This window comes from Clytia hemisphaerica, unplaced genomic scaffold, assembly GCF_902728285.1.
Source record: "Clytia hemisphaerica strain Z4C2 unplaced genomic scaffold, Clytia hemisphaerica genome assembly, whole genome shotgun sequence".
Taxonomy (NCBI): Eukaryota; Metazoa; Cnidaria; class Hydrozoa; order Leptothecata; family Clytiidae; genus Clytia; species Clytia hemisphaerica.
Window position 1 is genome coordinate 675,164 of NW_027104218.1, and position 27,962 is coordinate 703,125.

The 27,962-nt window shown below is 36.7% G+C and overlaps 2 protein-coding genes across 2 annotated transcripts; both read left to right on the top strand.

The window, feature by feature from the left end:
• Positions 1–4,662: 4,662 nt before the first annotated feature.
• On the top strand, positions 4,663–6,691 carry LOC136815761 (uncharacterized). The gene is made up of 4 exons (XM_067072210.1): positions 4,663–5,374; positions 5,639–6,028; positions 6,233–6,314; positions 6,521–6,691. Exons 1-4 carry the CDS (start codon positions 4,674–4,676, stop codon positions 6,689–6,691), a joined length of 1,344 nt encoding a protein of 447 aa, XP_066928311.1. The 5' UTR covers positions 4,663–4,673.
• A 519-nt stretch (positions 6,692–7,210) lies between these two features.
• Positions 7,211–27,686, top strand: LOC136815806 (uncharacterized). Its single transcript, XM_067072258.1, has 7 exons — positions 7,211–7,472; positions 7,636–7,815; positions 8,057–9,909; positions 23,110–24,218; positions 24,858–25,281; positions 25,856–25,919; positions 27,328–27,686. The coding sequence occupies exons 1-7, from the start codon at positions 7,211–7,213 to the stop codon at positions 27,684–27,686; spliced, it is 4,251 nt and encodes a 1,416-aa protein (XP_066928359.1).
• Positions 27,687–27,962: the final 276 nt, after the last annotated feature.

The following is a 27,962-nucleotide window of genomic DNA, read 5'->3' on the forward strand; positions in this document are numbered from 1 at the left end:
TTTGGATCATCAGATCCTAAGATTCTAAGTCTTAATCTAAGTCTTAAGTCTAGCGTTAAAACTCAGAGTTATAACTACCTTTCGAACCTACTTTAGAGCACTTACAAATCGATTGTGGTTTCAAAACTTCCCGGTGGATTTCCCTTTTGTGCCAAGTATTTTGTCACTGATTGTAGATTTGCAAAACTAACTTTTGATTCAATAGGCTTTATGTTGATATGTAGTGACACTCTGATTATCTTTCTACATTATGAATAGATAATTACACTGTCATAAAAATCTGCTCTCCTACACAAATTTTGCGTCCCTCCTGTCTATGCTACTGGGGTAAGTTATGGCATGTCTTAAAATTACCATAATTCTTAGATGGCATTAGTCGATAGAAAATGACCAAACAAATGACTGAACATGAAGGGTACTATGATGAAGTTACCAACCTGACGTGTAACCTAATTGTTTTTCCGTTGATTTTCGCCAAAAACCGCTCGATGACGTCAAAAAAACTAAAAATTGAATTTCTCAAGGATTATTCATTCAAAATAATGTTTTCAGAGCACAGCTCTCTGACAGGGTTGGTTACTTTGGATGTGCGTAGGTAAGATGGCCAAGCGGGGGTTTGGAGTGCACTGTACACGGTTTTTGCCATGGTGAAGTCAATAATTTCAGCGACGGGTAGCCATTTCAGCTCGATAAAATCTTTGATGGAGGCGTGGTGCTTCAGCACAAAACTAGCTGCGGCGTTCTGAACTTTTTAGTTGATATTTTGCAGTCTCTGAAAGTAGCACGGATCCATACATTAACTTAATGAGGACCAAAGACTCCACTAGCATCTTACGTTTGTGTCAGGTTGTGATGTTTCTAATTGTTTCTAATTACGAAGTTTAGCGAAACAGCACTTTAGCTTCTGATTCACATGCTCAGTCCAATCAAGTTGCTCGCTGAATTTAACGCCGAGATTTTTGAAGTTCTGGACTCTCTTCCAATTTCTTGACGGGTCGGTGACCAAATCAAGCAATCAAAGCACGCGAGTGGCGTTGTGCTAGCTGTCTAGTTGAAAATACAGTCATTTTTGTTTTATAAGCATTCAAGTAGAGATTAATCTGGTCCGACCACTGGTTAGTGTTATCGATTTCTATATGTACGGATTCGATGGTATTCTGTATCTCTTTTATTTTTGCGTGACGTAGTAGAGTTGTATTGTCAGCATAGAGAGATAGTTATTATGACCCTTAATGTTTATTGTGGTAATGTTAAGCAGAATAGGGCCGAGTATGCTGCCCTGTGGAACACCGAACTTAACGTTTAACTTGTTGGACGATTTCTCGTTGATCTCGTTGAAGACTTGTCAGAAAAAGCAAAGATTGCTGAGATGCTCCAGTAGAATACGATAATCAACCGTATCGAAAGCTCGATAAAGTCACTTCACTTCTACTCATAGTAGCTTTGATATCATCTTTCAGCTTGAGTAGAACAGTTGTAGTTGAATGAGATTTTCGGAAACCAGATTGACTGTCGAAGTAAATAGATTTCGTTTCAATGTGGTCTGTAAGTTGCTGAACTCCTTGGATTGGATTGGTAGGATGCTGATGGGTCGGTGGTCAACTAGTGATTGAGGATCGTTGATTTTGGGTACAGAACAGATTCTGCTAATTTTCCAGTCGTCTGGGAAAGTTGACGATGTTATGCAGCTGTTAATGATGTGAATGGGGTGACGCGAGATATTGTGACACTGGTTTGACGAACTTTGATGGGATATTGTCTGGGCCAGTTGAGCAGTCCGATCTCAGTTTTTGGATATTTTTTAAAACTTTGTCATAAGTCGCATGGCGAAGCTGGAAGTTATCTGGATGATCAGGTAATTCGTGAAAAAAGGATTTCGAGAGTTCTCCAGCATTCTTCCCCATCGTGCGAAGAGCTGTTGAATTAAAGAATTTGTTGATTTCGCCTGGATTGATGCTCATACATTTCAAGCGAGGATGAAGAATTTTTGTTGATGACATTCCATGATTCTGAAGAAATTTTATTTGTGAGAAGGTTTTTGAAAAACTTTTTCTTTGCATCTCAAATATTTGATTTGAGATCATTTCGTACTTTCTGAGCTGCTCAAGCTGTACGTCGTTTCGATCGTTTTTCAGACTTACTCGAAGTTCTTCTTTCTGACGCTGCAGGCTTTGTACATCTAGATCTTACATCTACAGAGATGACGGGAGTGTCAATTTAACTTTTCGTATATGTGCATGGCGGTCACTACACTCTGTGATTATTATTGAGTTCACTGACCTTATCTGAGGTGTTGTCAAAAGTGTACACAATGTTCAATGACAGCTCACAAAAATCGTTAACAGTCCGTTTCAAGTACAAGGTTTCACTCGTCTCTAATGTATTTGTGTCGAGGTTCGTATCGAGGTTTATTGATTTTTAATATACAAAATGGAGAGTCATGGTCGGATATTTCATCACAGAAGACAATGTCGCTCGCGATCAATTTTGTATCAGTGTTGGTAATGACGTGGTCAATGAGAGTTCTCGACTTTCTCGTGGGTTTGGATACTAGTTGTTTGAGATTGAGCGTGTCCAAGATATTGTTGTAGGCTTCGTGCTCATGTGAGGGTACACGCAGATTGATGTTCAAGTCACCTGTGATGATTATTATTATTCTCCGTTGCAACTTAGATATAAATAAGCTACAGGACAATGCTACGACGGTGCAGCAGCCATGTCAGGCACGAAATTAGGTGTTACAATTTGATTTAAAGAAGAAATTTACAAATGTCTTTATACTCACTTCTAAGGACATGCCCTTAACCTCGCAGTCGGTGATGCCATTAAGGAAGTTACATCACTTAATGAAACATTTGGTACTGCCATTGAAATTTGTAAGCTTGTTAAAAAGTCTCCCCAAAGAAACACAAAGCTTAATGAAATTCGTGAGAAAACAGAAAATGATGCAAAGAGTATTCATATAAACTTTGTCCAACTAGGTGGACTTTCCAAGGAGAAGCATCAGCGGCCATTATAGAAAACCATGAAGAGCTGAAGGAGCTTAGGAAGTGGTCGTTAGAGCATGTGAAAGTTACAGAGATGCGAGGGAGAATCATTGGTATGCAATCTAAAATGGACAATTTCGATTTCCAGTTTGGTTGTCTCCTTGGTAAAACCATTCTTAAACAAAACCTGAGTAAAACACGTCAAGATCCAAAATTGTCAGCAGCAGAAGGTCAAGAAGCTGGCAAAGATGTCGTTGCTGCATTGGAAAAAGATCGTAACGATACCTCTTTCGATCTGTTTTGGGGGTTAGTCGAGAAGCGCAGGCAACAGCTCTCCATCATGCAAGGGAGATTACCAAGAGTACAAAATCAGCCAAACTTTTTTCATTCAAAAAATACCGAGCACCATTTTAAAACACTAAAAGATAAATACCGTAAGCAATGCCATGACGCAAACGGTTACACCATCGAAGGTATCAAGGCTCAGTTTGAACAAGAAGACTACCAATGCTATTCCAAGGTACAACAGCTGATATTGAAAGCCACCAATGGAAAGCAGTACCAAGAAGAATTGGCCTTTGTCACAACCTTTTACAAGGATGACTTCAAAAAGTTTCTTCTTGAAACTTTGAAACTCAACTACCACTTATTCCAGTCTTCTTAGGTAATCAGTCATCAGAGTAAGTAGTTAAGCTACTAAGATTAGGAAGCAGGTTAAATTCAAATCTTCTCAAAAAATTACCGCAAATTTATTGCCCTTTGCAGGTGAAAATGGTTGGTCTAAAAAGCAGGGTCGCCGATTGGGCTAAGTTGTTGGGTATCCGTGTATTTCACAGACCAGAGTAAAAAATGAAAACCTTCTCGTTGCTATTAAGGTCGTATCTTCCGGTGTGAATATTTTTTTTCATGAGATATTTTTAATTCGATTTTTAACCATAAAAATTTTCAACTTTTCGTTTTAAAGCGGTATATTCAAAATCTACAATAATTTTGCTTTTTAATGGTACCCATAACAATTAATGTTGAAGAAATTTTATAAATTCAAATTGTGGAAATATGTCCTTAATAAAAAAAAATTTCAGTATTTTTGAAGCTGTGGGACTATTTTTAAATTCTACATCTTGAATTTTTGACAATGTCTTGAGCCGAACTCTTTCTATCAGTTTTTGTCAAGGGGGTTTATATTCGATTTTTTTTCTTTGATTTTTTGGCGGTCAAAAGTTGAAAAAGACGATTTCTTAATCATTTCAATAGATAAAAGCCTTTATATCTCTAAGTATAGATATGAAACCATATCCTCCTGAACAAACTTCGTTTATTTATTATAATTTCAATGGAATGAAATAGAAAATTTCGTCGAAGTTTTGAAATTAATCCCGCTATAACAATTTTAAGGTAACTTACTAGTAGATCGTTGCGTGTAGAGATTTTACTGACCTAATTTCCAGAATATTTTTTACGCAATAAGCAAACAAATGGCCCATAATACAATAAAGAAATGTATAGATTCAATTAACTCCGATAGCTAAAATACATTAAATGGCTTTATCACCTCAATAGATAAAAGATCCAATGGCCCTTTTACAATTTGTTTTCTTGTTAATAAGCAAACAAATGGTCCACAATACAATAAAGAAATGTTTTTATCCAATTTTTAAACGGTTTCATTATCTCAATAGAGATCCCATGGCCCTTTTAGAATTTACTCTTTTGTTTCTAGCCTCCAGCTGTATTTCGAGCGGGAAAAATTTTTGGCGGGGAAAAGATCCCTTTCCCCTTTTTCTTATTCCATTCTCATTAGAAAAAATGACAGCGAACGACCCACTGACTTGTGGATTTTTGAAAGTGAAAGTCTTTAATTTATTGGTTCGAGATTGTTATAAATTGGGCAAATTAAGTGCTTGTACAGTTGACAAAAGTAATACTTATGAAATTCATTGTCGAGAAATTAAAGAATATTTTTGTGGTGTTGAAACTTTTGATATAAATTCGGCTTACTATGCAAAGAATTTAGTTGGCATCAGAAAGATATTACTTGATATTGGGAAGTCGACGTCAGTAGCAAGACCACCTAAAGAAGAAATTTTGAATACATTTTCCGAAAAGATTTGGAAAAGGTTGTCACAGTGTGAAAAAGAACTACACTCGTTAAAAGACTGTAAAGGTTGCCTTTCCTTTCGAACATTTAAGACAGGGCTTTCCCTATTTCCAGTCAGTAAAAAGGCGAGAGTTCATTATGCCAAAGCAAAGAAAAATGGCTTGATTCGTGAACCAAAACGCACACCATTAGCTGACATTAGCAATTTTACCAAACAACAGCAGGACAAAATAAAGAGACAAGTTATAAAAGAGTGCGAAACTATCAAAAATGCTTCTGCTATCAACAGGTACGGTTCTTTTATTTTTTAATACACCCCTGTGTCACAGACCCGGTGGACCCCCCGCCCCGGTGGAAAAATAGGCCAAAAACTCGTACCCGGTGGAAAGGGTTGCAATTTTTTCGCCACACATGCCGTCAGTTGGCAAACCAAGTGCCTCCCCCGGACTGGAGCAGACTGGAGCAAAAATTTGAAAGTTGTTTTTCTCAATAAAGTAAAAATGGCTCAATCATGCTGCTCCTTTAAGTTTAAAAGAATTATAATTCCTCTTAGGGTGCTGACAACCAACCAATCGTTCCGAAAACGAGGGAGAGTCCGTTCGAAAGAATCACTCGAAACCGATGAGCAGGCTGAAAACAGGTTTCGAAAAGAACAAGAGAAGATAAAATCTGGAAAGAAAAAGCCGAATAACCATGGTAACGAAAGAAATTACGATTGGAATAGAGAAGGATGTTTACGAGAGGTTAAGAAATTGAAAGATGGGGACGTGATAAACTATTCGGTACTTGGAAAAACATATGGGTTGAGGAACAAAAATGGAAAATCTGCTAGAAACCGAGGCCAACTTGTCAAACAATTTTTGATCAAAAACAAAATTGACGTTTCAAGATTTCGTCCCGCAAAAATCAACCGTACAAGTAAAGCAAGAAAAGCTAGATTAAAGTATGTATATTTCGATATAAGTTCAACTCGTGAGTTCTAAATTTATAGAATTAGAATTGCAGATTACCACTGACTACCTCTGAAATCCTTCGTGATTCATTAGTCCGTTAATAATGATAATTGTTAGTTCTATGTCTGTACTGGTCTGTACTGATCTGGTCTTGTGAAAGTATCCAACCACGCATATTCTCTTTACATCATCAGGCTACCCAATTCGAACGTTTCTGTACCAATTGAGATGACCAATGAAACTCTCTCTAAAGTTTTACGTGAAGAAATTGCAAAGGTATATATATCCTGGTATATTTCTTTTTTTTGCTACAATATAATTAAAATATAGTGTGTGATGTTCGACCGTTATTTTAGGCCCTGTAATTATTACTGGTCAGTTCAGGCAACAAGAGCTGAGTAATAGGTAAGAGCTAATCTAATAGAAAATGCATCAACCCTTGCTGTTCATTCTGTTTCCAATCTTTTCCTACTAAAATTTAGGGCGTTTATTCAGTTGGAGAGTTGTTGATGCCACACACGTTCGAGAAACATATGGTTCTAAAAGATGGCGAGATTGTCATCGAAAGTTTCTCAGTTCAAGGTAAAATCTATTTCACCCCTGTCTCGGTGGCCCATTTCTTTTGTCATTCAATTCACACTTCATACTTCTAGACAATATTCTAAATAGCTCGCTTTATTCTAAATAACAATACATTTTCTTACTATCGCCCAACTGGTCTTCAAAAAAACTCCAATCGGGACACAGAGAAAAGGGTGTTTTACTATTGATCTCCTTGTTTAATGACCCCCTATCCCAGACCTGCTTGGATTTTTCACCGTAAAAATAACAGACCAACCAAAGCAAAAAACCAACTAAACTCGGTGAGGATTGATATTCCTATCTATGTTTCTTATAGCTAGAGATTTGTTTTTTTTTCGGGCTAAACATTCTGTGGGAATGGAAAAATAGCACATTTTTTTGCAGTGAGGGTATGTTTGTTACATAATTTTTTCACTTGGGAAAAGAATTGAGTATAATTGTCCAGTTGGGACGAAATTTTTGTCAATTCTTCCAGTGGAAAGAGCTCCCAGTGAGAAGGGGGTGTTTGAAGTATTTTTTGAATTGTGTTTGCAGAATAAAGTTTTTAACCTTAAAGTTTTTTTTGCATTATTTTTTATTTTAATGGGAATATGAATGTCCAGCACGAGGATTATAGCTCCATGAGTATCGAAAAACTTGAATTTGAATTTGAGAGGCTTGATGAACCTTTTGAAAAAGATCTGCCAAAGGATAAACTTATCGAACGTCTTAAAAATTTCCACCGTAAACGTCACTTGACATGCTGGCACGACGGTTCATCGATATCGAATCATGGTCACCTTCAAATCACTTTTAACGTTACCTACGACAAGGCCTTGTTTTACACGAATGAAGAGTACCGTGAAAAGTTCCGTATGTATTTTTTAGTTAAACTAAATATACCCATGAATTTCCTATTCCTCTATTCTTAACTTCTCGTTTTTAAAACGTATTACATCAGCTCAGTCTTGTCTACGGCTATGGTAATTACGCTAGTCAGTTAATGAAAGCATAAAATGTTTTCTTATAATTTCAGATAAAAACGTGAACGTTCAAGCAAAAATTAAATCTCCAAAGATGTATTTGCTAGCCAGATGTCCTTCAAGTGAAGAGCAACTTTTCTATAGCGAAACACGTTTGGAAGACATCAAGTCGTTGAGCTTTGACTTAGAAGTAGATGGAACAATAGTTAAAGATGTCATGCGCTTTTTTAAAGGTTTGTTTTAAAAAACCCATGGTGTTTATTATAAAACTTATATATTTTTCTGATGAGACTACTTAATGAATAAAAACAAACTTTCCCTGTTGTTTGAAGGTCTTTTAGACTTTGAAAGTTAATTCATTTACATCTTTTACATTCATTTACAATATCACTTGCATTAAACTCAGCCAAATTCAGCTAGTTGAGCTAATTACCCCACAATAGATTACTTATAGATTATATTTAAATCTTTCAGGTGACGGTCCAGCTTGTCAGACTGAGTGTGGGCAGCAAAAAGGTGGTAACTATTTTTGTTGGGTTTGTCCTATATTAGCATCACGATCTAATGACTTCACACACTCAAACAACTTAGATTATCTCACACTTGAAGATCGCATAAACAACGTGACTTTAACTAAAACTTCTAAACAAGCTGCTCGTTCCAAAAAGAACAATTATTTTTCAAAACTTAACATGGCAGACCTTAAAAACGAGTTGCAAGGCAGAAAAGTTCCTATCTGCGACGCTGAATCGACAAAAAAGCCTACTATGAAAGAATTAAAGTTGAAATTGTCTGAAAAAATGTGTGGAAACCATCGTGTCCCGGCGCTTGTTTTTAACCATCCAACTAAACCTCTTTCTGATCACAATTTGGATTCCTACGAAGTTCTACCTGTAGAACCACTCCATGTTATTAAAGAACACATTAAGAACCTTCTAGATGAGATTCCTGAACATTTAGATCGTAATGCTAAAAAACATTTTAAAGATTTGAAGAAAATATCATTTAACGGAAAGGAAGCAAAGAGAGGTTGCGACTATCGAGAGAGCATAGTGAGTTTATGTCAAACCCTTCCAAAAAGTTTCCCTTACATAGAATTGCTTGAAACGCTTTGTGAAATTACCGAGCTTCTATATCAATATGAAGATAAACGCACAGTCCAGTCAATTTTACGCCTACACAACGTTGGTTTCCGCCATTATATCCTTTTAAAAGAGCAATTCCCACAACCAACTAAACTAACACCACGAAAATTTTATGGCCAATATTACCATTCTCTGATCATTCACGCCCCTCTTCAATATCGAATCATTGACGGTATCTCCTCAAACGCTGAAGAAGAAGAGCGTAGTTTCAACGATCTAAAGTCCTTTGCAAATCATACGTCAAATCACCATGCAGATCACATCATTTACAATTCTTTTATCCGATCTCAAGCTAAAAGCCAAGAACCAAAGCCAACAAACTACAAAGAAAACATAATCTCAAAAAAAGCTCGCAACCTTCCACCAAAGCTTGACTCATTTTTTTATTTTGAGGAGATACAAAAACACGAGCGTGACTATCAAACACATTTAGAGCGTATCGCTGACTATTTACTTTTTGGAAACCTTTATTGGATTAAAACAAACAATGGTATTAAGTTTTTCGACATCACCAAGATCAATTCAAAAAAACTGAAACATCATTTTCGTAGCTTTACAATCAAACAAGAAATCCAATACTTGAAAGAATGCTGGTCCAACTGTTTAAAAGACAGAGACCGTTTGATTCCTGCTTTCAAAGTCATCATCGAAACCAAAGGTAAATTGGTCGTCCTCAAAACCTTATCAGAATCTATTCCTAGCTCACCCGAGACACGTGTTGAACCAGTCACTTCTAGTCGATCACTATCATCTACTGTACTACTTAATGAAGCAAATTCACCGTCATCTTCACTAGATTTGGGCGTTCCCATTTCTCAAAGTACGCCTCTTTTTCCACCTTACAAAAAAGCTAAATATACTCCTTCTACCAGCATTTCAACGGTCAAAAAATCATCATCCGATTCAGAAGCGCCTCAAAAACCACTTATCCCAAAACAAAAATCACCAAAGCCAGTCAGTAAACTACAAAAAGTCGATGATATTAATTTTACAGTTAAAACCTTTGTTCAAAGGCCAACCGATAGAAGTGAATATAAAAGTAAAAGCGCTAAGCTTCTACAGTCAGTATTCGGAAAAATGGACATCATAAATCAATATGATACATTACGGTTTACAATGAAAAGTAAAAGAATCAGTTCATTAACCAAAGAAAAGTTTCAGGGTATTTGTGCTAAACTTGAGGTAATGGTGAAGAATGAAATATCTAGACTTCAAGAACGAAAGAAGAAAATCGAACACGAGGAACTGAAAAAGTGTGACTATAAATCCTGTGCACTGAAAGGCTCTAACAAAAATTATCATGAAATGGTTTCACGTAAACTTGGAATCTTAAAAACGATAGTTAATATTTTTAGCTATTTTTTTCAGAATTTTGTTAACCACAATTCATTTTTTATTTTATCTATTAAAAACGACGGTAGACACGCTTCTTTTATAAGAGCCAGTAAATTTGGCTGTGGCTCATTTCAATCCTTCTTATTTTTTCATGATTAAATGTTCTTAAGTTTTTATTACTTTCAATAAGCCTGATCAGTTTTAAAACTTGTTAAGAGAAATAACCTGAAAAGTAACTTTTTGCTGCAATAACGTCAATAATTCGAATATCATTGGCAAAATATTTGGTATTTGGAAAAAAAATTGGTGTTTCTAAAGTTTCAGGGTCGGATTGTTCTTAGTATTTGGTAAATTTCAGTCTCATATTCTTATGAAGTTGTTCAAATAGAAAAAAGCGTAAGCTTAGATGTGCTTATTTTTTCAGCAATTTTCAGCCTAAGATGTTCTTAAGTGCGTTCTTAAATAAAGAGCACTTAAAATTGGTAAAATTCCTTCTCATAAACTGGGTTCTAATAAAAAAAACGTGTATCTATGAGAGATAGATACAGGGTAAAAAGAATTTCTTCAGTAGCTCTTATGTCCTCTTAAAGCTTGGTGACATGGGAAGTTTTTCCGCGTTGGTACAATTTTCCAGCCCACCTACCAACACAAATAAAAAGTCCCATGGTTACTTTTTTTGTTTCATGAGACAAAAAGTGAGGGAAATACCCAAAAGACATACTGATTTTGACCCAGGGACAAAAGTGAGTTTTGCCTTTTATAGATAGAAGGAAAATGGGGTGCCTCCACGAAAGTGTTTTAGGTTGCGTGGGATGGGGCATGTTGCATTGTACCGCGAATAGAAAACTTCTCGTGTCTCCAAGCCTTTTAGCAAATTAGCAAAAATTTTAATTTTCGCTCTTTTACCGCCAAATCCAAGAGCTTTTTTACTACTTTTGTCTGTACAGTTCTTTATTCGATAGTTTACTAATTTGATAGGAAAAAGGAAAAATATTTTATTTCCCATATGTTTTACGTTTTATTTGCTGTAGGCTGTCTATAGGTTAGAAAATCCATTATATCAACAAATCAATAGAATCAAATGCTATTATGAGACTTGTTTGTTTTTCTTTTACTCTTAGGTTCCAAATAAACGGGGGGGTTCGAATAAACGGGGGGGGTTGGAAAATTTTCTAGATTTTAATAATCGGGGGGGACCTAATTGCCATGGGGGTTGGAAATTGTACTTCTGAAACCCAAAAATAAGGTAAAAATAGGCTAAAATCAGGCTATTTAGAGCAAAATAAGGGGCCTTCTCTTTGACAGTTGAAAATATTCTTAGAGATTAATAAACGGGGGGGTCCTAATAAGGTCCGGGGGGGTTGGAAAATTTTCGAAAAATTAACAAGCGGGGGGGCCCGTTTATTTGGAACCTAAGAGTATTAGACTCCTAATCAATAGGTCTTTTACGAATTAGAACATTTGATAAACTCAAGACCGGCCTTAAACAATAGCATCACTATAGAAACGAAAAGTTTGAAATCAATCTCAAAATTATTTTGAAATAGGGAAATAACACCTTAATTTCAACGAGTTTTTACATGATTATCCTTATTGAAGCCAGGGGACAAAACTTTAAATATTCTGATTATTATTCATCTGTGATGCAGAAGATATTCAAAAAAATAACATAACACATAGTCAGAGCTTGTTTTCTTCACTAATTGAACTAAGACCTTTCTGGTTTCATATAATTATCAAATGTAATTTCCTTACAAGGTTTGAATACCTAAGTTACCATAGGTATAAGATAAATTATCCTTTGATGTTATAAGAATACCCATTATTCTGACTTTCATTTAAGTCTCAGTTAGAATGTTGTGGATCAAAAATATCCTGTACTTTTCACCATAAAAAATGTTCTGGTCTGTAATCTTTCCAAAAATCAAAATTTTCAAAAAATGAAAAAAAAAACCCCAGATATTCACCCAAGGAACAAGTGTGCCAAATTTCAGCCAAATCCAAGCATTTTTGACGTCTCCAGGCTACCCCAAAGGGTTAGCCTCGTTTTGGCGAAAAACTCGTCCCCAGGCCCCAAAAATCTAAATTTTCAAAAAAGGAAAAATATTCCCCCAGATATTCACCCAAAGAGCAAGTGTGCCAAATTCCAGACGAATCCGACCATTTTTGAAGTCTCCAGGCTGCCCCAAAGTTTTAGCCTCGTTTTGGCGAGACAGATGGGAAGTCAAGATGGCCACCACACTAAACAGAAGTAGATTTTAGTACTTTTTACAAAAATGACTACAGTAACTAAAGTTCCGGTGCAGCAAAGGTTCTAATAGTGCATTTTCACAAATTTAAGCACTAGCCTTTGAATATTTGGGCAAAAAAGGATACGCCAAAATCTAGCCCAATTAGGGTAGCCAATTTGCTACCCTGCTTCTGTAGACCATGAAAATTATCTTTGCGGGTGAGATTTTGCAAATGGACAAAATGACCCAAAATCTGCCATATTTCACCTCATCAACTACTGAGTAAGTCAAATATTCTCAAACCAAGTTTAAAAGATGGGCTTTGCAAACTGAGAAAGTCATGGTTTATACGGTCTCGATGGCTAGATCATGAGATAATTTAAAGTTTTGCTGACTCAGCTAAGGTATCTCAAAAAGTGCTGAATCAGTAACATCAAATATCTCGTAACCTAGCCGTCGAGACCCTATAAACCATACCGTTTTCACTTGGTATGCTTCAAGGCCCATCTTTTGAATATAGATAAACAAGATTCGCAAAAATGCGACTAAATATTTCCTTAAAAATGAAGGTCATTATTGACATATACTAGCAAGTAGCTGTCGCTAAGAATGCCCCGCAGAGCTTCCTATCGAAATATCCCTAAGTAAGCAAAATTACGCATGTGTAGATTTTAAATTCGTTTTATCGATAAAATTTAAGTTGGAGGGAGAAATCTTGGTTTCAACTTTACTTTTGAGATGACATGGGATAGGCGGTCGCTCACATCTCAAAAAGAGAAGTTGTCGCTCACATGTTATCACAGTGAAAACGCCGAAAATTCTGAAATTGATTTGATTCTTATAAAGTAGACACTTATATAATAAAAATAAATATGCTCATCTTTTTCGCCATACTTAGTTTACTTTGTAAGAACTAATTACCAAAAGATATATTGCCTTCAATCAAGAGTTATTGATTTGATTCTTATAAAGTAGATGCTTTATAATAAAGATAAATATGCTCATCTTTTTCGCCATCCTTTGTTTACTTTCTAATAACTAATTACCGAAAGATATATTGCCTTCAATCAAGAGTTATTGATTTGATTCTTATAAAGTCGATGCTTATAATAAAAATAAATATGCTCATCTTTTTCGCCATCCTTTGTTTACTTTGTAAGAACTAATTACCGAAAGACATGTTGCCTTCAATCAAGAGTTATTGATTTGATTCTTATAAAGTAGATGCTTATAATAAAAATAAATATGCTTATCTTTTTCGCCATCCTTTGTTTACTTTCTAATAACTAATTACCGAAAGATATATTGCCTTCAATCAAGAGTTATTGATTTGATTCTTATAAAGTAGATGCTTATAATAGAAATAAATATGCTCATCTTTTTCGCCATCCTTTGTTTACTTTGTAAGAACTAATTACCGAAAGGCATACCGTAAATCACCGATTAAGCGCCCCGCTTGAATTAGCGCCCCGCTCGAATAAGCGCCCCCCATTTAGTTAAAATAATTTTATAAGCGCCCCGCTCGAATAAGCGCCCCCCCCCCTTTGAATAAGCACCCCCCCCTCCAGGGAGGGGCGCTTATTCGAATTGGTGGCCTAGGCTAATTTCCGGGATAAGAATTTCTCTTCAGATGATTAACAGTCGAAAAAAATTGGAACAAAAATAAAAATCAAGGTCTTTTAGCTTTCTTTTTTTTCTGTTTCTCATTGGATTTTTCTTTTATTCATCCTTTTTTGAAGTTTAAGTTTAAGATTCCGAATTTGTTGATATACGAATTTCTGAAATAAAAAAATAAGCGCCCCGCTTGAATAAGTGCCCCGCTTGAATAAGCGCCCCTCTCAGAGCCTGAAAAATTAAATAAGCGCCCGGGCGCTTAATCGGTGATTTACGGTATTGCCTTCAATCAAGAAGACTTATTGATTTGATTCTTATAAAGTAGATGCTTATGATAAAAATAAATATGCTCATCTTTTTCGCCATCCTTTGTTAACTTTGTAAGAACTAATTACCGAAAGGCATGTTGCCTTCAATCAAGAGTTATTGATTTGATTCTTATAAAGTAGATGCTTATATTAAAAATAAATATGCTTATCTTTTTCGCCATCCTTTGTTTACTTTCTAATAACTAATTACCGAAAGATATATTGCCTTCAATCAAGAGTTATTGATTTGATTCTTATAAAGTAGATGCTTATAATAAAAATAAATATGCTCATCTTTTTCGCCATCCTTTGTTTACTTTGTAAGAACTAATTACCGAAAGGCATATTGCCTTCAATCAAGAGATATTGATTTGATTCTTATAAAGAAAATGCTTATAATAAAGATAAATATGCTCATCTTTTTTGTCATCCTATGTTTACTTTCTAATAACTAATTACCGAAAGATATATTGCCTTCAATCAAGAGTTATTGATTTGATTCTTATAAAGTCGATGCTTATAATAAAAATAAATATGCTCATCTTTTTCGCCATCCTTTGTTTACTTTGTAAGAACTAATTACCGAAAGACATGTTGGCTTCAATCAAGAGTTATTGATTTGATTCTTATAAAGTAGACACTTATAATAAAAATAAATATGCTTATCTTTTTCGCCATCCTTTGTTTACTTTCTAATAACTAATTACCGAAAGATGTATTGCCTTCAATCAAGAGTTATTGATTTGATTCTTATAAAGTAGATGCTTATAATAGAAATAAATATGCTCATCTTTTTCGCCATCCTTTGTTTACTTTGAAAGAACTAATTACCGAAAGGCATATTGCCTTCAATCAAGAAGACTTATTGATTTGATTCTTATAAAGTAGATGCTTATGATAAAAATAAATATGCTCATCTTTTTCGCCATCCTTTGTTAACTTTGTACTCTTAGGTTCCAAATAAACGGGCCCCCCCGCTTGTTAATTTTTCGAAAATTTTCCAACCCCCCCGGACCTTATTAGGGCCCCCCCGTTTATTAATCTCTAAGAATATTTTCAACTGTCAAAGAGAAGGCCCCTTATTTTGCTCTAAATAGCCTGATTTTAGCCTATTTTTACCTTATTTTTGGGTTTCAGAAGTACAATTTCCAACCCCCATGGCAATTAGGTCCCCCCCGATTATTAAAATCTAGAAAATTTTCCAACCCCCCCGTTTATTCGAACCCCCCCGTTTATTTGGAACCTAAGAGTAAGAACTAATTACCGAAAGGCATGTTGCCTTCAATTAAGAGTTATTGATTTGATTCTTATAAAGTAGATGCTTATATTAAAAATCTTATCTTTTTCGCCATCCTTTGTTTACTTTCTAATAACTAATTACCGAAAGATATATTGCCTTCAATCAAGAGTTATTGATTTGATTCTTATAAAGTAGATGCTTATAATAAAAATAAATATGCTCATCTTTTTCGCCATCCTTTGTTTACTTTGTAAGAACTAATTACCGAAAGGCATATTGCCTTCAATCAAGAGATATTGATTTGATTCTTATAAAGTAGACTTTCTTTAGGCGCTAAAACGGGCGTCAGTCAGGGCGTACGGAAGGCGTTTTGACACTGGAGAAAGCCCGTTTTAATAAATATTTCCCTTTTGGAAAACGGGAAATATTTAATAAATTCTGAAAATACACAATAAATTATCGACCAATGATGTAGCTCTGACTCGATGTGGCGTTTGACTTGAGGAATGTGGTACATCGCTAATAGAATTAGTTGCTGAAATTTTTTAACTGAGCGTGAGGTAATGTACGAAAATGCAAGAGGAGTACCTTATCGGGGAAAACTTTGTCGGGGAAAATTTTCGTCGGGGAAAATATTCGTCACTTGTCCAAAATTTCGTCACTTTTCCCCGACGAAGTTTTCCCCGATAAGGTATGCTGTCACAGCCTGATCGTTAAAAAGATATATGAAAGATTTCAAGGACCAAATTAAATTCAATGATTTAGCTAGATAAAATTTTCAAGCTACAATCAGTGCCATATAATATATTGGCACTTTTGGCTAATTTACCATTTTTCGAAAATTTAGGAAGTTCGAGCGATAATGTCAATTTCAGGCTTTCAACTTGATTTTATCGATTATTTCGATCTGGAAGGGATTTATTGGTTTATAGGCTATATTTCAAGTCCTACTAGACCATTTTTGAACTTTTGGATCCTCAGATCCTAAGGTTCTAAGTCTAAAACTCAGAGTTATAACTCTACCCTTCCAACCTACTTTACAGCACTTACAAATCAATTGTGGTTTCAAAACACCCCGGTGAATTTCCCTTTTGTGCCAAGTATTTTGTCACTGATTGTAGATTTGCAAAACTAAGTTTTGATTCAATAGGCTTTATGTTGATATGTAGATCATTAAAACATGCTCGGGTTACAGTAGTGTAGACAGGAGGGGTGCAAAATTTGTGTATGAAAGCAGATTTTTATGACACTCTGATTATCTTTTTACATTATGAATAGATAATTACACTGTCATAAAAATCTGACCAAACACTAGCACTAGCATCTTACGTTTGTGTCAGGTTGTGATGTTTCTAATTGTTTCTAATTACGAAGTTTAGCGAAACAGCACTTTATTGTCTGATTCACATGCTCAGTCCAATCAAGATGCTCGCTGAATTTAACGCCGAAAATTTGGAAGTTCTGGACTCTCTTTCAATTTCTTGACGGGTACTTTTTATTTCGGTGACCAAATCAAGCAATCAAAGCAGTGGCGTTGTGCTAGCCTTCTAGTTGAAAATACAGTCATTTTTGTTTCATAAGCATTCAAGTAGACTTAATCTGGTCCGACCACTGGTTAGTGTTATCGATTTCTATATGTACGGATTCGATGATATTCTGTATCTCTTTTACTTTTGCGTGACGCAGTAGAGTTGTATTGTCAGCGTAGAGAGATAGTTACTATGACCATTAGTTTATTATGGTAATGTATAAGTTAAGCAGAATAGGGCCGAGTATGCTGCCCTGTGGAACACCGAACTGAACGTTTAACTTGTTGGACGATTTCTCGTCGATCTGAGCGTACTATTTACGGTTGTACAGATAGTCACCGATTAGAAACAAGACTTGTCAGAAAAAGCAAAGATTGCTGAGATGCTCCAGTAGAATACGATAATCAACTGTATCGCAAGCTCGATAAAGTCAATTCACTTCTACTCGTAGTAGTTTTAATGGGACAAGCTGGAGTTTTTACAAGCTCTTATTCGATTTGGTTGGTCGTTAACATGTAGTAAAACAATTTTGTTACTTTTTCTAAAGAACGCGTCATCTCTATTACTTCAAATGACTAATTAGTGAAGTATCTTATAAAAACTCCAGCTCATCCCGTTTTAATATCATCTTCCAGCTTGAGTAGAACAGTTGTGGTTGAATAAGATTTTCGGAAACTGGATTGACTGTCGAGGTAAATAGATTTCGTTTCAATGTGGTCTGTAAGTTACTGAATTGGATTGGTAGGATGCTGACGGGTCTGTGGTCGACTGGTGATTGAGGATCGTTGATTTTGGGTACAGAACAGATTCTGCTAATTTTCCAGTCGTCTGGGAAAGTTGATGATGTTATGCAGCTCTTAATGATGTGAGTCAGGGGTGACGCGAGATATTGTGACACTGGTTTGACGAACTTTGATGGGATATTGTCTGGGCCAGTTGAGCAGTCCGATCTCAGTTTTTGGATATCTTTAAATACTTCGTCATAAGTCGCATGGCGAAGGTGGAAGTTATCTGGATGATCAGGTAATTCGTGAAAAAAGGATTTCGAGAGTTCTCCAACATTCTTCTGCATCGTACGAAGAGCAGTTGAATTAAATAATTTGTTGATTTCGTCTGGATTGATGCTCATACATTTCAAGCGAGGGTGAAGAATTTTTGTTGATGACATTCCATGATTCTGAAGAAATTTTATTTGTGAGAAGGTTTTTGAAAAACTTTTTCTTTGCATCTCAAATATTTGATTTGAGATCATTTTGTATCTTTCTGAGCTGCTCCAGCTGTACGTCGTTTTCGATCGTTTTTCAGACTTACTCGAAGTTCTTCTTTCTGACGCTGCAGGCTTTGTACATCTCGATCTTTTATCCACGGAGATGACGGGCGTGTTAATTTAACTTTTCGTATAGGTGCATGGTGGTCAATACACTCTGTGATTAGTTTATTGAGTGCACTGACCTTATCTGAGGTGTTGTCAAAAGTGTACACAATGTTCAATGACAGCTCACAAAAATCATTAACATAGCTTTCAAGTACAAGGTTTCACTCGTCTCTAATGTATTTGTGTCGAGGTTCGTATCGAGGTTTATTGATTTTCAATATACAAAATGGAGAGTTGGTTCTAGGACAAATCCCCCCATGACAATTGCCCCCCGGACAATTGCCCCCCAGACAATTGCCCCCTGGACAATTGCCCCCCAGACAATTACCCCCGGGACAATTGCCCCCCCCCCAGACAATTCCCCCAGGACAATTGCCCCTGGACAATTCCCCCCCCAGACAACTGCCCCCGGACAATTGCCCCCCAGATGTCGAAAGTAAAAGAAGATGTCAAAATTTATGGTGATCGAGTAACTCGATTTTAGCCTTAATGTTCTTATAAAAAAACTCATCGTTGAAATATCTTGAATTTTTTTGAAGACGTTTTCTTAAGTTTCATGAATGAATGAATGAATAAATAAATCGTACCTGGTTTTTCTCGGAGCCAAGAATATTAAAGCGACAACATGAAAGAGCGTCCCAGCATCGTCCCACCTGAGCGTTCCACCACCGTCCCACTCGAGCGTCCCACCTGAGCGTCCCAGCATCGTCCCACCTGAACGTCCCAGCATCGTCCTACTTAAGCGTCCCACCTGAGCCACCGTCCTACGTCCCACTTTTCCAGTAAGCCTTTTATTTTCATTTTGTTTTTCAATAACAGCCCATGTGCATGGGAATTCAGTAAACACTTTTTTATAAGAAAATTTGCCAGAATAATTATCGCTTATTTTTGAGTTATCTCTTTAATTGTTTTTGGTCACATATGATGGTTTTACAGTGGGTATATTATGCAGACTATTTTCTCTGTAATCGTCAAAAAGTCTCTCTTGGAAAAATCATACAGCATAGCATTCTTGAATGCACTTTTCAAGTCTAACAAGAAAAATAGTCAAAAAGACTAACGATCACCCGATCAAGAATTGTCTCAACGGTGATTGTCTGAATTTTTTTTTTTTTTGGGGGGGGGGGGGCAATTGTCCGGGGGGGGTAATTGTCCTGGGGGGAATTGTCTGGGGGGTAATTGTCCTGGGGGAATTGTCTGGGGGGCAATTGTCCCGGGGGCAATTGTCCGGGGGGAAATTGTCACGGGGGGCAATTGTCCTGTCACCAATGGGTGAGTCATATCGGATATTTCGTCACAGAAGACAACGTCACTCGCAATCAATTTCGTATCATTGTTGGTAATGACGTGGTCAATGAGAGTTCTCGACTTTCTCGTGGGTTCGGATACTAGTTGTTTGAGATTGAGCGTGTCCAAGATATTGTTGAAGGCTTCGTGCTCATGTGAGGGTACACGCAGATTGATGTTCAAGTCACCAGTGATGATTATTATTATTCTCCGTTGCAACTTAGATATAAACAAGAAGCTGGAGAGGCGTGAAGGTCCAGCTGACGTGGCAATAACCAAATGTCGTTCGTACCGGGTTCCTTAAGTGACGCAAAAAAAATTCCTTCCCATTCTCCACTCTGAGCTTCTATTGATTGACACTTTTTTTGGATTGCTAAGTTTTGATGCATTTCCCGAAATTTCGAAACTTTTGCAGCTGATGGGATTCGAACTCACTATATACAAAGCACCTATGATTAGAACGCCAGCGCCTTAACCACTCGGCCATCGAGTCACAAATGGAGTTCAAAGTTGCTTATAAACATGGTATTTACTCCAAACTCTACCCGGGGGCTAAAACCCTTACCAGGGGTTAACTCCCATCCCCAACCCTAGCCCTAACCCTACCTGAAACAACCTTTAATCTAACCGGGAAATTTGACTCTACTACCAATTCAATCCAAAACATAGGTCAAACATCACGTAGGCGGGGCAAAAATTTTAGATCGGCGGTTGGTTTAGCCTGGACTTGTTAATTTATTGCGCGCACATGGCCCTGACAAAGACAAAATCTTTTCGATCAGTTGCTTTTTAAAGGTCCATTCTACTGCGCGCTGGACCAATAAGCTACAGGACAATGCTACGACGGTGCAGCAGCCATGTCAGGTACGAAATCAGATGTTACAACTTGATTTAAAGAAGAAATTTATAAACATTTGGTACTGCCTTTGAAATTTGTAAGCTTGTTAAAAAGTCACCCCAAAGAAACACCAAGCTTAATGAAATTCGTGAGAAAACAGAAAATGATGCAAAGAGTATTCATAAACTTTGTCCAACTAGGTGGACTGTTCAAGGAGTGGCATTAGAGGCCATTATAGAAAACCATGAAGAGCTTAAGGAGCTTTGGAAGTGGTCGTTAGAGCATGTGAAAGTTACAGAGATGCGAGGGAGAATCATTGGTGTGCAGTCCAAAATGGACACTTTCGATTTTCAGTTTGGTTGTCTCTATGGTAAAACCATTCTTAAATAAAACCTGAGTAAAACACATCAAGATCCAAAATTGTCAGTAGCAGAAGGTCAAGAAGCTTGCAAGGATGTCGTTGCTGCATTGGAAAAAGATCGTAACGATACCTCTTTCGATCTGTTTTGGTAGTTAGTCGAGAAGCGCAGGCAACAGCTCTCCATCATGCAGGGGAGATTACCAAAAGTACGAAATCAGCCAAACTTTTTTCATTAAAAAAATACCGAGCACCAGTTTAAAACACTTAAAAGATAAACACCGTAAGCAATGCTATGACGCATACGGTTAAACAATCGAAGGTATCAAGGCTCGGTGTGAACAAGAAGACTACCAACGCTATTCCAAGGTACAACAGCTGATATTGAAAGCCGCCAATGGAAACAAACCTTTACAAGGATGACTTCAAAAAGTTTCTTCTTGAAACTCAACTATCACTTATTCCAGTCTTCTTGGGTCATCAGTCATCAGAGTAGTTAAGCTTTTGCTTGGTATGCCAGCCACGAACGCAATCAGTGAAAGACCCTTTTGCTTGTTATGCCAGCCACGAACGCAATCAGTGAAGGACCCTTTTCCGCACTCAAGAGAGTCAAAACATATCTTCGAGGTACCATGAATGATACCCGCCTAAATCATCGCACGACTCTACACGTGCACAAAAAGAAAACTGATGAATTAAACTTAAGGTCTCTGACCATAGTGAATTTTTCATAATTGCCGTGTTTAAAATGTGTTTTCTGACTGATGTAACCAACAAAACTATGGCATGTTATACATTTTCTGTTAAACAAACTATTCCTGAATCTGAAAATTCAAAAGTTGCATTGAAAAGATTTGATGAAGAAGAAAATGAAGACTTTTGCGAGGAAGAGTATTTCAACTTTGAAGAGCTTAGTTTCGGCGAAGAAAAAACATTTTGAAAAATTTTTCGCAGTAGATGGTGTATCTTTTACCGAACAATAAAAATATTTGCGGAAAATTTTTGTAAATGCTTCTTTGTCACGAAATCTTCAAAATAGTGGTTTTTCATAAATTTTTCATCTGGATTTTGCTTAAAAAAACAGTCATAACTTTTGACACATCTTTACAGAAAAATTTTCCGCAAAATTTAAAATAGTTCAATTCTTTGCGGACAGTTTGAAAAAAGTTCGAAACAAAAAGGTTAATTACCCATTGAAACTTAGCATTTTTTATAAAAGAAGGTGATGCAACATATCATTAACGTCTTTTTAAGGTTCATAACGTCATTTTTCCAATTAAGTTCTTAATTACTCTTAACGGGTTTGATTAAGAAGCAATTTATAAAGGCAATTCTTTGTTAAAAGTGTTAAAGAATCTAAAAGATAGCTTTTATATTCAGATACTAAAATCAAATTTCTGACTATGGTCAGAGCCCTTAATTAACGTTGGTAATATTTTCATCGATACCAAAGACTTAACCCTATTCAACCTAGGCTTTTAGGGGCGGTTCAAACCTAGGGGGGGGGGGGGTTTCCTGTACCACCCCTTAACTTTTGATCTAGTGGGTCTTTTTGGATGGAATTTGGCACATAAAATCCTTGTCACACAAGCTAACTTTTGACAAAAAAATTTTTTGATGACGTCGCTCATCATGTTCAAAGTGAGCAAAAACCGAAAATTTCCTTTGTTCTTATAAATAGCTATTGTATTCTAACAAAGGCTTTAGAAAAAAGTTGTCTGAGTTTAAAAGGCTTATTTATCCTAAATATTCAATAAATTAAGGTTTAAACGATATATTTGACATAAAAAATAAATTTGTATTGGAAAAGTGTCAATTTTTATGACACCCCACTGTCAGAAATGTCATCATGCTCAAGGTGTGAAAATTTTTAGGTGTCAAATTTTTTTTATTTTAAAGCTAAATAAAAGTTAGGAATTTACAGAAAATTTCATGGCAAAAGCTCTATTATTTCAGGAGCTATTACCAATAATTTGGCCTCCGAACAGAAACAGCCCCCCCCTAGGCCGAATAGGATTAAGAAAAGAAACATTTTCGGACAGTTAAATGATAAAGACATTAAAGTTAAGTTTACTCCGAAGGATGCATCAACACAAACCCTGTAAATCTTTATCGTCCATCTTTATAAACTGTATTTTTACTATTTTTACTATTAATCACCTCTTTGTATCCTCAAAATCAACTAACCTCGATATGAACCGCGGCACAAATACATTAGAGACGAACGAACTCTAGTACTCGCAGATAATATCAATGATTTTCAACAGCTACCATTAAACATTGTGTATGCTTTCGATAACACCTCAGACAAAGTCAATGCACTTAATAAACTTATCACGGAGTGCATCGATCGTCACGCACCTGTACGCAAGATCAAACTGACCTGTCCTTCGTCCCCATGGATGAAAGATCTTGATGTCCGAGATTTGCAACGGCAGAAAAATGAACTACGGGTAAATTCGAAAAATAACCGCAATAATGAACAACTTGACCAACTAAGAAACGTGCGGAACAACCTCAAATCGACCATCCGAGGAGCGAAAAAGAAATTTCTTAAGAAACTCCTTGCTAACAAATCCTCAGCCGAAACATGGAAAGTCATCAACAAATTATTACACCCCAGACAAAAACGCATGGACGTTGATCCAGACGAAATTAACAAGTTTTTCAACTCAACTGCCATTAGGACAACAGGAAGAAATGCAGGAGACCTCTCAAAATCGTCCATTGAAGAACTACCCGAACATCCAGACAGCTTCCATCTCCGTCCTGCAACGTACGATGAAGTTTCGAGAGCTATCCAGAAACTTAGATCAGATTGTTCCACCGAACCCGACAACATCCCTTCAAAATTCATCAAGCCAGTATCCCAATATCTCACATCACCTTTAACCGATATCATCAATAGCTGTATCCAATCGTCGACCTTCCCAGAAGAATGGAAAATTAGTCGAATTTGCCCAGTTCCCAAAGTCACCGACTCCCAATCCTTGACAGACTACAGACCAATCAGCATCTTGCCAATCTTGTCAAAAGTATTTGAAAGAATTATCCTCCAACAATTAACCGAGCACATCGAAGAAAAATCGATTTACCTCGAGAGTCAATCTGGTTTCAGAAAATTGCATTCAACTATAGGCGTCCTACTCAAGCTGAAAGACGATATCAAAGTTGCAATGAGCAGAAGCGAAGTAACGCTATCTGTATTTGCCGATTTCTCAAAGGCTTTTGACACCGTTGACTATCGAACTTTAATAAAACAACTTAGTAACCTTGGCTTCTCTAGAAAAGTACTTTATTTGATTAGAGATTATCTATCAGAACGCAAACAATACGCCCAAATCGACGATAAATCATCGAGCAAATTAGACGTACAGTTTGGCGTTCCACATACATTCCACGTATACTTGGCCCGATCTTGTTCAACTTGTATGTGACCACTATAAACACCAACGGTCCGAGCACATACCTGCTATATACCGATGATACTACGCTTCTCAGTGCCGTAGCAACTGGGGGGGGGGCTATGCCCCCCAATAATATTTTCAAAAATGGTTATTTTGCAAAATGCAAAGTTTTTATTTTTTAATTTGTCATAATTGTCACAATTGAGTGCATTTTCAAGCAATCTAGAGCTCAAATTTTCAAAATTGTCACTAAACTTCAGCCCCCTCAATATGAAAATGCTTCCTACGGCACTGCTTCTCCGACACACAAAGATCTAACTGCAGAGCGCCATCGAATCGGTCCAAAATGAAATAGACAACATAAACCTTTGGTCTGAGCAAAACAATCTTTGTCTAAACACAAAAAAGACAAAAATAACAAGCTTTTCAACCAGACAACTTGCACAACGCCATTCCCTCGCGGAACTCGTCACGGTTATCAAAAACGCTGGACAGGATATTGAACAGGTCAAAAATTTCAAAATTCTCGGTGTTGGATTTAATGAGCATCTAGACTGAACTGAACATGTCAACCATACCCTGAGATATTGTTTTTCCACGTTACACAGCTTAAAACGACTCAAGAACACCGCATCATGGCAGCAGCGCAAGGTGCTTATGGAGTCACTGGTTCTCAGTAAACTGACATATGGCATCGCTTTACTATCCGATGCTACAAAAGCCCAGATTGAGCGTCTTCAGAAAGTCCAGAACGCCGCCGCTGGCTTCGTGCTCAAACGTTATGACAGAACCAGCGACGTAATCGATCTCGAATGGTTACCAGTTGCTGAGATGGTTGATCTAACAATCGCCAAGATTGCCCATAGCGCTCTCCACAACCCCAGCTGGCCGTCATACCTCAAACTCAATAGACAACCGGATCCAGACAGAGAGCTCCGAAATGGTAATTTGGTCGCACATGATATTGAGGACACATCTCGTCTAACTGGCACCTTTGCACATGAGGCCGCAAAATGCTTCAACAACTTGCCTGTAGATATCAAACGAATTTACAAAAAGGAAAGCTATTTTATTTTACCTAAAACATTGGTCCAGCATTTCATATTCCTAAATGAGACCGAACCTATATTCTAGCTTTGTAAAGTTTAGCATAAGTCGATACAGGCCTCTTAGCTATATCAAGACTTAGAAGTCCTCTCATATCGTTAACACTAATGACCAATTTAAAATTTTCTTTTGTTTTCTAGTAAAAAAATGAGTAAAACAAAGAAAAATGAAAATCTTGAATGCATTTGCCATTATTCTGATAGATCAAGCTACAGTGAAATCAAAACACTATCTGACACAAACATCGAATGCTTGAAAAAAGCAAAACAAAAACGTGAAGAACTTGGTGGCACCAATCTTCATCAACATCAAATCAACCAAATTCCTCAAGATTTTGACCTTGAGAAACATGGGGTTCACTCTCGTCCATGTTACAAATTGTAAGTTTTTTCTTTAATGTGGAAACTTCGTCCAAAGCATAATCGTTAATTTCTTGTTAAAGGGTCATCAAAAGTTTTAAAGTGGAAAAACTAATTGGGATTCTTTTTTCTTTTATCAGGATACAGCTATTGTTGGAGATAAGTGTTATTCGACAGAGGGCGAAGATCCGTCTCAACCAACACGTAAGTCACTTCGATTGTCAAGCCCTCCTCCAGGACCATCTTCAGGCTCTAGTTTCATATATCCTAATGTTTGTCAATTATGTGGAAGCTATAGGAAACAGCATTTTGAAAAAAACGTTACACGCCATACAAAATTTTAACTCAAAACACGGCAACATCTATCAAAAATGCGGCCAAAGACAAGAGACAAGAATTATAATAATAATAATAATAATAATAATAAAGCTTTACAGTTTTGCAGGCCACCGTGAAGACACATGGGCCTCTATAAACCGCTCGTACTTTTTACAATGATCTTTTTGAAATAGAGTTTTTTTCGCGGGCTCCCCCGGACTTTCCATTTTGTGTTGTCTTCCTTGATTTTAGCATTCATTTTTTCGGCTTCCTTACACCATTCTTTAATTATCTGTCTTTCATTTTTGGTCAAATCCTCTGTCACTCGGTAAGGAAAGCCTTTTTCTTTTGTTATTGCTTGCAACACTGTGTTCTTGTCCTCTTCGTTCGTAAATGCGACTTTAATTGGTCGGTATCTCGCTTTATCTTCTCTTTCTTTCGTAAATTTCCCGATCCGCTGCGTCTCGGTAATCTTTATATTCCTCAGATGGAGCCGCTGGCCAATAATTTTGTCATTGATAAATTCTTCGTCCTTGATTTTTGTTTCTTCTTCAGTTTCATCTGTCGATTCATCAATCCCATGAAAAATTAGGTTGCGTGCTGTAGATCGAATCAGCTGCTCTTCCTGTTTTTCTTTTCGAATCGCATTTCCAATGTTTTTCTCGATGTGTTTGGATGTGATTTTAGCGTAGCTCATTGGTGGTCTTTTCTCTTCTTTCTTTTCGATGATGTTTTCAATCTTCTTTTCAAGCGTGGTTATTCTGGTGTCGATAGTTTCTTTCATTTCGTTGACCATAACATTGACGTTGTGCTTTCAAATGGTTTATTTCTTCGTCTTGCCTTTTCATTATATTCTCACAAGCTTTGATTTCGTTTTTGAATCCTTCAATTTTTGATGTTTCATTTGAATTATACCTTTCCATTACCTGTGGTGCGATTTTGGTACAGTTTTGACACTGGAAACTTCTTGATTTTTGATTTGTATGACAAGCATATCTGGATCTGGTAAAGTGGCAGTTCTGTACAAAGATAATGGACTAAACGGTGGCACTTCCTGCATTGTAGGGTATCTTTTAGTGCGTTTTCTTCATTAATGATGCACTTTGACGGGCTGCAAAAGTCGTTTATTGATGGTGATTTTTGATTATTTTCTTGAATTTTTTCCGCCATCTTTGTGCATTTTTCAGACGACAACCGTCCAGTTTTGTATTTGACGTCAACGAATTGTACCGAGAAATTCCGTACTTAGATATTGTGGCAAGAGAATTTCATGTTCATAATCCATGTTTTAAAGATTTGACTCTAGATTATTATCAAGGCAACGTTCAATATAGCAAAGGTGCGTCACAGCAACAAGAACATCAAAACCAAGAAGAAACCTCATCGTATTCCAAATCGAATTATGAAGGCGTAAAGCGATATGTTGCTGATTCAATCATTCAGGATAAGAAGCCTGCATCAATGAAACTTTTGCATGAAATTTATGCAATAGGAATTGACTCTTTAAGTTATAGAAACAAACTTAAAGCACGTTTAAAAGATGATTTTGGTGATCAGATATGTTTTCTTAGTCAACAAAACAAAACGCTGTGTGAAATTGTAATATCAACGAAAGCAGCCGGCAAGGCGACCTTTTTTTCCGATGTGTTCTGAGGGTATGTTTCATCTAGAAATTTCGATCTCTTCTGATAAGATCTTGAAAATTAATCAGCTATAAATAATGATGTGTTCTAACGAGACAGGGGTATAATCAAGTCATCAAATGTGTTCTTGTTGTCTAGGTAACCCTAAAAAGCTTCAGAACACATCTTTTAAGGAGACAGGGGGTATAATCAAGAGAAAATTGACGCGATATTGTTGCCTAGTAACCCTAGAAAGTTTCAGAACACATCTCAAGACACGACAAGACATCTTTCGTGGAAAAAAACA

Bases quoted from the DNA above. Each gene is read 5' to 3' on its own strand.
- LOC136815761 (XM_067072210.1), top strand. From the start codon at position 4,674: ATGGCCCTTTTAGAATTTACTCTTTTGTTTCTAGCCTCCAGCTGTATT. The intron at 5,375-5,638 runs GTACGGTTCTTT...AATTCCTCTTAG, and splicing joins AATGCTTCTGCTATCAACAG to GGTGCTGACAACCAACCAAT. The intron at 6,029-6,232 runs GTATGTATATTT...TTACATCATCAG, and splicing joins GCAAGAAAAGCTAGATTAAA to GCTACCCAATTCGAACGTTT.
- LOC136815806 (XM_067072258.1), top strand. From the start codon at position 7,211: ATGAATGTCCAGCACGAGGATTATAGCTCCATGAGTATCGAAAAACTT. The intron at 7,473-7,635 runs GTATGTATTTTT...TTATAATTTCAG, and splicing joins AGAGTACCGTGAAAAGTTCC to ATAAAAACGTGAACGTTCAA. The intron at 9,910-23,109 runs GTAATGGTGAAG...GATTTTCAACAG, and splicing joins GTATTTGTGCTAAACTTGAG to CTACCATTAAACATTGTGTA.